Source organism: Haliotis asinina, chromosome 5 (assembly GCF_037392515.1).
Source record: "Haliotis asinina isolate JCU_RB_2024 chromosome 5, JCU_Hal_asi_v2, whole genome shotgun sequence".
Classification (NCBI taxonomy): Eukaryota; Metazoa; Mollusca; class Gastropoda; order Lepetellida; family Haliotidae; genus Haliotis; species Haliotis asinina.
Window position 1 is genome coordinate 64068740 of NC_090284.1, and position 14331 is coordinate 64083070.

The 14331-nt window shown below is 37.8% G+C and overlaps 2 protein-coding genes across 4 annotated transcripts in view; both read right to left on the reverse strand.

Annotated features, from left to right (window-relative positions):
• Window positions 1–1575: 1575 nt before the first annotated feature.
• Window positions 1576–2760, reverse strand: LOC137283962 (acetylcholine receptor subunit alpha-like 1). The gene has a single exon (XM_067815631.1). It carries the CDS (start codon window positions 2758–2760, stop codon window positions 1576–1578), a length of 1185 nt encoding a protein of 394 aa, XP_067671732.1.
• Window positions 2761–5486: 2726 nt separating this feature from the next.
• The window catches only part of LOC137285041 (WD repeat domain phosphoinositide-interacting protein 2-like), a 33626-nt gene continuing 24781 nt past the window's right edge, over window positions 5487–14331 (reverse strand). For 2 of the 3 annotated variants that reach the window (XM_067817229.1, XM_067817228.1), the window contains exon 11: window positions 5487–9275. In XM_067817229.1, coding sequence (XP_067673330.1) covers window positions 9148–9275 — 128 coding nt within the window. In that variant the 3' untranslated portion in view covers window positions 5487–9147. Of the gene's footprint in view, window positions 9276–12306; window positions 12352–14331 lie in introns of all 3 variants that reach the window. The other variant, XM_067817230.1, reaches the window with a different exon arrangement.

Below are 14331 nucleotides of genomic sequence, written 5' to 3' on the forward strand. Positions count from 1 at the left end.
TTACGCGTTTGAGTGTCAATTATATACTCAACAGATTACTAACATGATGACTATTTTCCGCAGCGTAAATATAAGCCAGGAATTACTAGTACTTGGCAATGCAGATCCGACTGTTCACGTAAATAAAAACATCTTTAAATTTGTTCAAACCAATATTTCTCAATTAAAAAGATTTTCTTAATTATTACAATTGTTCACTCTTCCCCATCTTCCTGTTCTTCTCTGTCCATCTTGTATATTGAATGTAAATAATATTATGTAAAGACTACGGAGAGGGTGTTCTAAGAGGTGGAACTTGTACTCAATCCTTTTCTCTTGAATCAAATATGGTTAAACCAAACAACCAACAGTCCGGTGACGATAAGGCTAAAAGTAGTATATGGATAACGTAATTATGCTATAGGTGTACATCAGAATATACAGCTAATGATCACACTGCAAGTTTCACTCTGTTCTTATCATGTAATATACTGATATATACGGATCATACAAGAAAGGCTTTCTGACTAAATGTTAACGAAAGAAAAGATAATGTCACAGCATGTTAATTACATTTCACAATGATGTATAATAGATCAAGTGCGTTACTGTTTTAGCTGTGGCAAACATCAAACCAAAGGCAAAGAATATCACGAGACGGATAGTGGATGGATAGTGCTAGAGGGTGTGGCAAAAGTGGACAAAAGGAGACAATGAACCCATTTCGTCCTCACTGTCGTATTATCAAGCATGACTTTAATTTGCTAGCAACCCTACCAATATGAGTATATTTTGAACAGAAAATGGAAAGCTGAAATGGAAATACGAGACAATAATGAATATGCCGATCAAATAATTTCGGTAATACAAACGAATACACCCCCAAACATCTCTAAACAGGATTCCACATCTTACAAGAATCCGTGTAAATGGCCGAGCTGATGGAGGGTCCACAAATCCAAACTAATTTGTGGGAGAGATGCTAGATGAGAGCATCTACACATATAACTCTAACAGCAAGCTGAAAAAGTTCACTCCTCAAAAGCATAGCTTTGACTTAAAAAATAACTTTTACTCACAATGCTTCAGATACCAAGCGAGACACTGGATATTGTTGACGTGTATGTATGTTGGCAAACAAGTTCAGCATCAATTGTAACTATAAGATCCACCTAATTACTTTTAACAATGCTTAAATGATAAAAAGATATGTTCACTTCATCTGCCAGGAACTGCTAATCAGTGAAACATGTGCTAAACAATATTTAGTGCCTGTTCCATGTCTGTGAATACAAATGCAACCTTCTTAACTTATTAACTTCACTGCTTTACCTCGCTTAGAAAGCTCATCATTTTGGGTGGAAATGATGCAGCTTTCAGACGTCTACCGCTTTGACGACCATAACGCCACCGAGGTACAGTGTGTGGTGTGTCAAATGGCCAAAGGTCTGTACAGGTTAATATCTTTCACGTCTGGCCCACATATTGCCTGGCAAACTAGTTCATTAAACATGTGACCTTTACGTCAGCGCTGCTTTGTGGATTGACCGTTCACCTAAATGGTTCTTTGAGATTTTACACAACCATGACAGAACATTAAATGACAAGCGCAAAGAAGCTAATACCACAACCAACATTTAGCAGAAAGAATAATTTCAGACAGAGATCGTCAAGTGCTAGAGATACTTCTTTCCAGGTGACCACTCTGTTATTCATTTTTATTTCATTCTTGACATCAGCCGTGGTGTCCTGTACTTCCGATTCCACTGCATTCAAAGTCGGGTTGTTAACTGCGTGTTTAGAACATGCAACATATTCCTGTAATATTGCAGGTACATCTCCCTTCCTCAGATGGATCCTGAGGATGAGAACTGACATGCCCACAGCAAGGGAACTGAGAGTGAGGAGCAGGGTCATGTAGATGGTGAGGTAGGACGTTTGTAGGGATGTCCGGGGCATATTGCTGCTCATCTGAGTCAGAAACACACTGAATGAAAGGAGAACCGTCATGGATAGAGACACTTTGTCCCCATATTGAATAGGCAGAGCAAAGACCACTGAGCTGAGAAGGGAGAGAAACATAACAGGAACGATGAGATTGAGGACATAATATGACGCTCGACGCTGAAGTTTTGTGGTTACAATGAGCTGAGGAAATTTATCATCAATGGTGGTAGTTGATAACGTTTCAATCTTCCACAGGCCATTGACATTTGTTGTAACGTTAGTGCCGTTTTTCTCAATTGAAAATATGAAACGGGCAGATTCGTTCGTAGTCACCCATGTGGTTAGACTCAGATGACAAGTCTGAGTGTCAAATGGAAAATTGGAAATGTCAAAGTCACACTGACTTTGGTAGAGATCCCCTTGTTCCCACTTTACCATTCCAGTATGATCTACACAGAGCGGCGCATTCTTATTGTTCATCAGTTTGCGCTCTTTCACAGTGTTCAGGAGAGTTATATCAACTACCCATATTTGTTCAGTTGACATACAGATCGTGTCTATCCCTGCATAATCCGAAATGTTCCACTTCAAAGATTCATCCAGCCACCTGAAGGTAAACCATCCATTTGTGGTCATGGACTGTTGCCACTCGTTGAGCTCAGTAATTTGTGACAAGGTAAATCCCACATGTATGTCCATCCTGGACTCACTTGGGAAAACCTGCTGGTCATAGTCATCTTGCAAAAAATGAAGAAGTCTCTTCTGTGCCTTGATGGTGGACTCTCGACTAAATTTAGTCAGTGCCAACAAGCAGATGAAACTTTTGAAAATCATTTCTGCTACTAGTTTACGTATGCCTCTGTAAGATGCAGCCACAAAGCATGGCCTGTGCTCAACACTTGTTGGAAAAGTATTTGTGTAAAATCAACCCGTATCACCTTTATATGGAGGAAATCACACCCGACAAGAGGCGTTGAATCCTCGTCTGGGATTTTGGTATTTTACATTAACATGTTATTGCCATGAAGCCGTTAGCTATGGTTCAGGCATTTAGATCAGTCGTCACTGAAATTGTCTCTTATCTCAATGGCTTAACATACACTCACAACACAAAGTTCCATTATTGGCTGTGCAGCAGCACACTTGTTGAAGATTAGCACAAGTATTCTCTTCCTATCTTGCATGCTCCATATTTGTTTTACACTGTTAACACACGTGTTTCTGCTTTGATGCTACTTCACTATTATAAAATTATCGTTTTGGAGAGGCTTTTAGCTTTGAAAACGTTTAACAAACAGTCTCAAGTCGTCTATATTTCCGTGTCGGGGATACAACGGTTATGTGGCCACAATGCGTGCTGTGCAGTGGTATATTTGTTTTGTGAAATAATATTTGATTTATATTATATTATTGTACAATACACAGACATGGAACACATTTTCTCCAGTGGTATGATCGCACAGCTATTTCAGTGATTTATAAATTTATAAATTTAAAGACATTGAGGTCGACATTCTTTGAGTCCCTAGGCATAGGAGAAACCGGAACTCTGTTAAGAAAGTGAAACAAGTTTTCAATGGCATTTAAGTTAAAAATACTCAAAGCCGTCAAAATCGCAGTTTTATGTCCATACTCTGTATACTCACACAGATGTGAAGATAAACGTGTATCCACCGTGCCATGTAAGACATGCTCGTACCAGGTCGCGAACGAATACCAACACTTCCGGTGGCCTGAAAACGTCGACCAACAGTGGATGGATGCATATTAAAGTCCCTGGCAATCTGAAGCACCTTGCCTGACCAAACTGATTGCCTCATCCCTTTGGTTTTGTGTCAATCGTGGCATGCACACAAAGTGATGACTTGTGTGTCCTTGTGATGTTCCTTGTGCTTGTAAAGGGTCGGGGTGCAGGTAATGCATGTGCACTACGTGTTTTATGAATGTGGCTGTGTCTACAACTGTCAAAGGATAAGTTTTAAGCATCAAAGTTCCTCTGTGAGGTTTGCTAAGGGACTCGACGTTTGATAGTCCCAGGACAAGAAGTACCAATTGCTTTCTAATGGCTTTCAGTATGGCTGGCAGATTCTTACTTCTTGTCCAGTTTTAGTGAAACGATCGTGCAAATCAATACGAAATATAATTAACGTTTCATTTAGTTGTTTATGTATATATACACATATACACACTATATCTCGTATAATATGGCGGCAGTCTGTAACTAAGACGACCCGTAATGGTCCGGGGTAGAATAGGCCTTCAGTAACCCATGCTTGCCACAAAAGGATCTTTTCGTAAGAGGCGACTAACGGCCTCCACTACTTACAGACCACCACCATATAGCTGGAATATTGCCGAGTGTGGCACAAAACCCAACTAACTCGTATTGTATAGCTGTCTGTCTGTGTGTGTGTGTGTGTGTGTGTGTGTGTGTGTGTGTGTGTGTGTGTGTGTGTGTGTAATTGTTACTATACATCCATCTATCAGTCATAACAGTGTTTCTACTTGACTACCTTGGAATTTACTGCTTGTGATCCATTAACATTTTATCACGGCGAATTCACTTCGAAACAGCTCTGCAAACAAAGCGATAGGGACCAATTTGTTCTTCTTGTCCTGGGACTATCAAAGGTCGAGTCCCTTAGCAATCCTCACAGAGGAACTTTGATGCTTAAGACTTATCCTTTGACAGTACGATAAGCAGGATCCATGGTCTGGTGTCATTATGTTGGATCAAGGTTGAAACGTTATGAGGTGAGGCGAGGTGAAATGACGTAAAGTCACGGCTTACGACTAACATCAGTTTGAAAGGCGAGTCCTGAATATACACCTAGTAAGGAAACTTGTTTTCATATTAAACATCTTGAAACTAATGTTCGATGGCTAGAGCTCATTTACATTTAACAGACAGAGGAATAATGATATTTTGGAAGATTCTTCTTACAAGATTCTGGTATACACATTAGAATAGTTAAACTGCATACACATTTGCCATATATTTACAACTATTAATTTAATGAATCATGTCATACATTGACGACCATTAGAATTGTATAGTTCAACATTCGTTCCTGTATTTTAGCGATAATAGTACAGGTAACAGGTTTTGACTGGGTTTCATTGTGTACATACATAATTGTTCCGTTGTTTATCATTGTGTTTTTGGTCAGCAAATAACATATATATCACGTAAATTAATACGCAAACAGTGGACTCCTGATTTGTGTTCCACAGTTATACAACGTGAGACAGTAAAACATGTTATTTAGCATTATCAACCAAACCAAAACAAGTCAGCCATAAGGACAAGCCTGTTTACAAACCCACTCACTCATTGTAAGTGGAGATGGTTACAGCCGTGATTCCATACCAGCTGGAGGTGAACCCAAATTCACTTTGCATTGATCTTTAATTCAGCAAATGACTCATGCACTCTTCAGAAAACATGTCTTCGAGTTTCACACATACCCATATGGGGCGGAATATGAGAACAGTGTCGTCCTGAATGGCCTATAGCTGAAGCAAGTCCTTCATGTTGATACCAACAGCATAACAAAACGAAGATTGTAAAATTTATTAAACTCCACAATATCTATGGAGTATTTGAACTCCGCCCGATCACATTGCGATGACATGACAGTAGAAAGCCTGACATTAACAACACTTCAAGTCAATCTTGTCACTGGACTAGATGTGTATGTCCTTATAGTTCATCATGTTCCAGAAAAAGGTACAAGCGGCTAGTGCCATAATGAACACAAGCTCTTACAAGTTTCTGAAAACAGGTCTTGGTCAAAAGTGAAGTATGCTTCAATCATTAACAAGGCAAGAACATTCCATCTTCAGTAGCTGAATTTTGAAGAGAGTCCTATAATAGAATCTGACTTGAGAAAAAGCAAATGGTGAACAGCATATGTTCCATGGAATACAAAAAATTGACAATATTGTGAGAATTCCATGCCAATGAAAATTTCTCACTGACAAAGTGACTTCAAAATAATGGATGTCAAGCCAACATTTTTAGCCAAGCGAACTGAGCATATGACCTTGAAACATGAACCATGTGCATAATTCTGATAAATTAGAATATGAATATATAGTTTGCTACAAGGGCAGTCAATGAAATGTGGACTTGATTCACATTGTGCTTTACAAGGTGTATATTTACACTGACACTGGTTTTACACACTGGGGAATCTGTACACTGTCTTGTAAGAAAATTTACATAACATACAGCAATATAAAATTAGCATGCCATACATCAACATTTACAAAGCATAGATAAGAAAGCAGACATGATATTGTGGTCAGAACATCTTGCATACTGAATGACAAGAGGATAATACAACCATAATATCAGTCTTATTAGCATTTTCAAGATTTTTGTTCTTCACACCTCAGGATGATGTTTGCATTGAAAGATCTGAAATATACTTCAATGAAATGTAATACACTATATGGTTATAGGTGAAATATGAAATATAAAGTGACTGTTCATAGTTCACATGATAAAATATCAAAGGTATTTTCATGTTTGTTGTTTACCACCACTCAGCAATAGTCTGTTCTAATTGAAGCTATACCCAATAATCTAGTAATCGATACCATGAACAAGAATCTGCGTGCCATTGTACAAAGTCATTGTAGCGCTAAGGTGATTGTAACTCCCATATCATAGCACAGACTTACAACTGTTGTAGTGCTAAGGTTGTTTTATACAATGACACCCTGATCTGTTAGGGTACAATTGAATATAATAAACCAATTCACGAAAGATGATTGCCCATTCCACTTACCCTCCATCCTCGATATCTAAAGGGTACACGCTGCAAAAAAACTCTCCACTATACCCCGGATGCAGCTATGGCTCGGCCTGATAATTTTACTACCTCCCTTTGCTGGCTCTGCATTCTCACAGTAGCCAATCAGCTAAATCACTATTACAACCGACATTGCCTGAGACAACAAAAATAGAAGTTGCAGCTGAGAAGGTATGTTTGCAACCATACAAACTGACAAGTCCGAAACTTTTAAAAAAATATGCATGAACTCCTTCTACTTAAATCATAGTAACTCTGCATCATTTGTGATGCCAAGTTTAATGGGCTACATGATTTAAAAATTTAAAGTGAGTTGTGATTGGTTTGCTCAACTTCCCAGCATAGACACCTAATTGGATAAACAGCCAGCCGAGGAAGGTTATAACTTCATCTGGCCAAGCTGTAGATGCATCCAGGGTGTAGTGGAGAATCATATGTAGGAACCCTTCAACATGTTTTTGTATGCTACACCCAGCTATACTACTGTGATACTAAAGACATGTAACATATGTGTTTATCTTTTGGCAAAAATGTCTATAGCAAATTGAAGAATTTTCCAAACCTGATACATGCAATGTGAGCGACAAAGCCTATCAGTCTAAATAGTCACATCAATCCAAGAAAAATAGTATTCATATCATCATCAAATAGAAGGAATTCATCATATGCACACACTTGCCTTATGGTGAATAGGGTACAAACTGCTTCCAATGACAAATGTAGGTCTTAACTGTTCAACCTTACATTGCACTGAGACTGTTCTCACACCTTTCAGCATGAGCCAATGAGATTGGTTCTACACCATTTTTAACAATATTCCAGCAATGTAACTGTGGGGTAACACCAGAAATGTGCTTCACACATTGCCCTGTTCTTTGAAACTGAAAGACGTGCATGCTGAAGTTGACACTCAGTGGATCAAAACAGGTAACCACTGGATGTGGGGAATCAAACCTGGACCTTCGGAGTGATGAATGAATGCTTTAACGTTATCCCACTCCTTACTTTTTCAGTAAGTTTTTATACCACTTTCCATATTATTCTTTCTTACTTTAATCCCCAATATAGGAAGTATTTAATATGAATATTGATTCAATTTTAGCAATTACTAGAGGAAAATGGCACTGTTTGCTGGCACAGATTTTTGTACAAAGCCATATGATTCTTAAGAATAGAACAGCAATTCATAGCATGTATACGGTGATCAAAATGCCAACAGAAGAATCGACATATTTTAGAAATGGAACTATATCACTGGAAGACTGGCAGTGACAGCCTGCAACCCACAGACATGTAACATTACATGTGGTCATATCTCACACCACTGATGTCAGGTTAACATCAGACAATTCTCCAAATGGTGCAGATTCTAGACAACTGCCACTTGGGCAAGTCTTTGTATTGTGCTGACAAACCAAGTACCACAATTTGGACCAATCTGGGATTAGAACACATAACCAGCCGATCCTGATGCAAGGGAAGCAACTCTGCAAGTGAATTATGATGCTGTAGTCCACACGCCCCTTGTCTGACTGACATTAGTTTGGGATGATAAAGAAAACAGCCCTCATTTGACAACACATACTGCAGTCATTGACTACATGCTGTAAAGGAAATGTGTTGGAAATTTTACAATAGCATTGAAAGTTGAACACATAAATACTAGCAGCTGAAATTCTGAAAATGAAATTTTCTAGGCCCCATGAACATCACATTTACAGTAAGCAATATTTCATAAGTACTATTAGCTGAAATTTTGAATTGAATTTTCCTAAGCTCCAAGAATATCACATTAACAGTAAGCAATATTTCTCATCATTTTCATAGTAAATGGACAAAAAAATGAAATGCACCTTCAACCTATGTAAGTCTATGACGCACTGAACACTAAAACACCATGACAGTAAATGTTCATGTTGCATCACCATGTTTACCCTTAAACAAACTTGTGAAATCACCTTTCACCACATCATTGAATAATTGTAGAAACTATTTTCAACAATAATTATTGGTCTCTAAAAAGCAAAACAATAAACAAACATAACTGACAATCAACCTGTTGTCATCAATGTTCCAAAACATTTCACAATCATCTTACTTCTGTAATCATGGTGACGGCTTATTTGATGCTAAATGCAAACAAAATTCTTTTGCTAACCCTAAACCTATTTTCCCCTCAAACCACTGTATTCCTCTGTATTATAAATGACTAAATTACGTCTAAATTTGAGGAATTTTCATCTTATTATAATCCTACATAAACCAGTCAAGTTAGGAAGTCATTTATGGTGTATATTTGCATTAAAAACCAGTTTCAGTTTTTCTATCAGTCAGTGTTCATTTTAATAGTAACAAATCAAAGTAAATGTGACATCTGCATTCAGCCAATTAACTTCAAAGATCAATCAGTCTTGTGTGTCATTGGAGGAAACTCATTATCATCATCCAATCGTAGTGCAGCAATGCCTTGTCCTTCTACACCATCCCCGCCCACGGCACCCTCAAGCTCCTCCTGATAGGGCTGAGATTCTGGAAAAAAACCCACAAATATATCAGCTGCTTTGTCTCAAGGAAACACCTTAAAATCTAGAACATGACTCCTCTGTCATTACAAAGTTTCTTTGTGTATAAAAATTCATCATTTAATATTATTGTCAATATTCAGTTTCAGACCTAACTGAAAAACCTAATCCAAATCAGTGCTAAGTAGATTTCACTTGAAGGAAGTCAAAGAACATCAGACTTCAAGGCCAAGAAATGGCTGTTGTCAAATGAAACTGTAACATGGTCGCTAACTAAGGTTGAGACTACTTTTAATATATAGACTGCATATTTAATATACACAACCAGAATTAAGAATAACACAAATAACAAAATAATTTATAACTTATACCTGCCATGAAGATTGCTAAGTGTTAATGAAAACCAGCGTTATGTGATTCCCAGAACAAGTCATATATACCGAGGGGAAAAAAGGGGATCACATGAAAGCTCAAGAGTTCCCTTAGTTTTTCCATGCTTTTTCACAAGCTTTATATCGCATAGCTTGTGAAAAAAAATGGATAAAAAAGAAAAAAGAAACATCTGTCCTTTCAGGAGATCCCTTATTTTGTTCCATCAGTATATATATTACATTATCATTGTCGATCATAACTTGATGCTGCTGTTATCATTCATAGGATGATAAGAGAAAACATTCAGTTAGTTAAAACTGTTAGAGCAAGATGGATTAGCTAGCCTTTTAACAGGGAGGAGCAAAAGGCTTCATTTACATCATATTCTGACACATTCTGAAAACATTCCTGTACCATGCTCTCAGTAGGCACTGTGACAATGGTAAGCACTTTTCAGGATACCTGAGCCACAAATTTGTCAACTATGTGCAAAACAAATAGTTTTCCATGCTTCAGCAGAGAATGTTAACTGTTTCATACATGAACCTTGCTACTGGTAGCAAATATTCAAGATAATGTGTACAACATTCAACGTTTTCTGGACAGTTACTAATTATGCTACAGTGACATAACATAGAGAGCCATGATGTTCTATGGCTAGTCGAAAACACCTTGGAACACGAGTGTTACCAGTATTCAAGAAATGACAGTGGTCTATTGTCTGAAGGTACAGAACAATGGTTCAGTCTACATCTTCCCTGACTCACTGAGTCCATGATAATAATAATATAATAATAAGAGTACTTATATGGCGCCTCATCCACATCTCTAACGGACATGCTCTAAGCACATAATACTGAACATCATTATTACCCCAGATAACCCAAGCTGCCTGTTAGGTGCCAGAAGGTTATAGTCACATCACTTTATCTCACCGGGTACCCATTTTCTGCTGGGTGAACAGAGGCAATTCTTGAACAAACTCACTTGCCTAAGGTGAGACCACATGTTTCATATGTGCTTCGTTGCGGGGCAGGACCAACGTCCTAGAAACTCTCAGAAGTCAAACTGCCAAACACTGCCACCCATTCAAGGACTGGCCGAGCTCAATGGTGCTTAACTTCAACTGATTTTGTGACCTGAGCACTACGCACAGGACTTGTTGTCTACAAGTTTATAAAGAGGCATTTAGAAGCTAGTTTCATGAAGTGGAACAAGTGTTACGGATAGACTTGTGATAATGTGTGTTGTCTATCCATAAAACTTGTTCCTCCTGTTGTTATCTACACAGCAAACATTCCAACTACGTGACATCGATCTGTTACATATTGAGTCTGGGCCAGACAAGAAAGTGACTGAAAGTGAAATCGAAGAATAGGGGATACAATGACATGCATCAGTCAAGTCAGAGCCTAACCACCTGTTAGTTGGTCTTAGTGCAACCGTGGTTAATGAAGATAAATTTGAACTTGCATCTTCGTGGAAGGTTCTGCCACTGAACTTCAAGTACACACAGGTATGGAAATGTGCATGCATTCTTTGTTTTGCACAAATGATAGATACTGTTCCTTTAGAGGGAGGTAACTTCAGCATCACTTTATTACAGGAGTTGTGCTTTAACACTGTTCATATAGAAACTCAACTGTCTCATATAAATCTACAAATATAATGATCTCAATCTTAGGTAAATCGTACCCACAATGAGTCACTTTAACAGAATAAAAATAGGAAATTCTAACACTTTTGCCAAATAGTTTCTGCCTGTCTCTGACTCATCATAATTTCATGATCTACATAAAATTTACCATGAAGTAATGATGATGATACAGGTACGGCAATAGCTTCTATTCCACTGAAACCTTCCTTTATCTGTCTGGATATTGTGCAGTTAACAAATATTTGCTGTAGGTTTCAGATATTATTTTTAACTATTCATAAGATTATCCCCAATTATGACAATATTGTGATCCGAGTTAACAAGCTACACCATGACAAGCTTAAAAGGATGCCCCTGAAACTGACAGTAAACTGGACTTTAGCCTTGACAAATATCACCTAGATGAATGAATGCATGCATTTTGAGATGTGTCACTACCTGTCGGGAAATGATAGGGTGTTGGAGGCCTAAGACATTCACAACCTTGGGAATCCCTTGAACAGGGGTGCGGACTGAACCATAGAGCATGTTCCAGGCACCCCTTGGGTTTCAACTGATCGTCTCCTTAAATAACCGGTGTATCTATGTAAATAGAGCTGCATCCCAGCTGCGTCACCTTGTTACTCTTTCTGTGTCATAACAGTTCCGAGTATGGATGTGCCCATTACAAAATTCTTGAATTTGTTTCCTCTCAATCCCATAATATAACGTCATGCATAATTGTTTGTCAGTCTGATTGCCACAATTGTTAGTCTGATTGCCACAAAAACAATTCTGAAAAGGTTTCTGACTGACTTGCAGCTTCCAAAATATATTTCTATAAATATGTTACTAGAATGAAGACAAATGGAACTGCACTGACTTTTCTCACACTTTCTCATGAAACAACTTCTATGCTACCCGAAAACAGATTTTCCAAACTGTTATGTGGTGGACAATGATGAATGTGCAGGTAAAATGCTGCATGCTATCAGTACCACTCAGTGAGAAGAATTTAAGAGTTACCTACCCTTGTTGGTTACAAACATGGTGGTGCTGATCGTTCAAGAGTTGTCTGGAAGGGATAGTTTCTAGAACTATGGTTGTAGGTATGTAAAATCAACATAATGTCAACTCAACCTGCACCTATCAACTAGCCAAATACACACTGAATTCTTGTCATCTTCCAGCACTATCTCAGATTTAAAATAAACAGATTAGTGCAGTGAGCAGTGAGTCATGTCTCATACATGCATTTGATTTTGATATAATAAATACAACTCATTCCTGACTCACAGTGTAAGATATGACATGCTGCGATACTGTGCTGTATATCACTCAATACCTACTGAAACTTCATCAACAGGTTTAGTCTCACAATACAATTAGGAATACAAAACACTTCAAGTCTGAGGTACCAGCGCCATACATGTAGGGCGAACAAAACAAATTGGTGTCATGAATTATAGCCGAACTAACAACAAAAAAGTGACAAAAAGTGATAACGAGAACAATCAGCATACTATTTACTGACCAATTCCATGTGCCAAAATGAAGCATAGAATTTCATGGATGACAACTTCTTGTTCATTTCAAGAAACTCACTATGTCTTATGCAATAAACATGAAGTGTTCATCCATAATGTTGTATGGTACATTTTTGACTCACTCACTTCCAGAACCTACTGAAATAATTAATTCCATGGATAGGGAGAAAGGGAGAGTAAATTTTACAACTGTTTTGCCTATAAAGTCCACCATCAGTATTATGCCTTTAATCAAAATCGGGACAAGACAAATCACTGAATAACAAGCCATTCAAATGGTGTGAGCTGACATCACATCACACTTTTTGACCATGTGACAGAACTGGTCACTAACTACTACAGGTTTACACTGACAGGGACAAAGTCTAACCTGAAAATCCACTACAATGCCTTTGAGCAGCTGAGCTGGACATTGGAGCTATACAAATACTAGCATAATATTACCATGTTAAAGAATACCACAATCCATGCAGACCAAAGGTTTGTGAACAAAAACAAATCAATCGAAATTACTACCCAATATCATGAATAAATGAAACTATTGGATACAATAGCACATCAATTTTCTAAAATCAAAACTACACTAAAAAACTAAATTGAAAAATATTTGATCAACTTTCACCTAAAAACATAATGAAGGCAACTGTCATGGAGCAATGAGATTATGAATGATCGGATGAAGACACTGTGAATGATGCTTGATGACACTACCAAATGTCTCAGTACTTAATGTTACCAGTATACCCTATATATTGTATAATCCCTGTATGTGACAAGTTACTATGACAGGTGGGCTTCCAAATCCAGTAATGTCACCTGACAAATGGACACACTGTATCACAATGTATCCTACTTAGCAGATCCAAACACATCACTAAATATTGTTATTTCTAGAGTTCAATTTTGGTACTAATATATTGATATGGCAATTAAAACCATTTTGACTGTTATAACACCAAACAGTGCCAATCTTAGACATGACACACAACTAGAATACAAATGCTAACCTAACATGAATAAAATTGCATGCTGCTTTTAGCAATAATCGAAACCGAGATGTTTGTGTGACGAGCAAATGCTTCTACCACTAAGCTACCTCCCCTTCCCTCATCTAACATGACCAAAATCTTTCAAAAGAAACACCCTGACTACAAATATTCAACCTGCAAGAGAAAAATTAATTTTGGCATTTCAGGTCTCTCAAAACTAAATTCTGACTTGCCACATTATTTTTCTCTTAAAGAAAACAACAATATTTTAATGACTGTTGAAGTCTGGACATAACGAGTAACCGGTTCATAAGAACAATGTTCCCCTATCAACAAGCTCAAGTAGTTTCCCATCAATGTTGTGGAGAACTATCCTACCGTACAAAGGCAAGGATTTCACACGGTTCTTTTGCTCTACACATTTATTACATCTTGAGCTGACTGACAGCTGAAGACAATGATACTCCTTCAAATTGCCACAAATTAGCAGGGCTGTCCCACATTTCTTTCCAAGAGCAT

What these genes read in the sequence shown, in the direction of transcription:
- LOC137283962 (XM_067815631.1), bottom strand. Translation starts at nt 2,760, where the DNA reads ATGATTTTCAAAAGTTTCATCTGCTTGTTGGCACTGACTAAATTTAGT.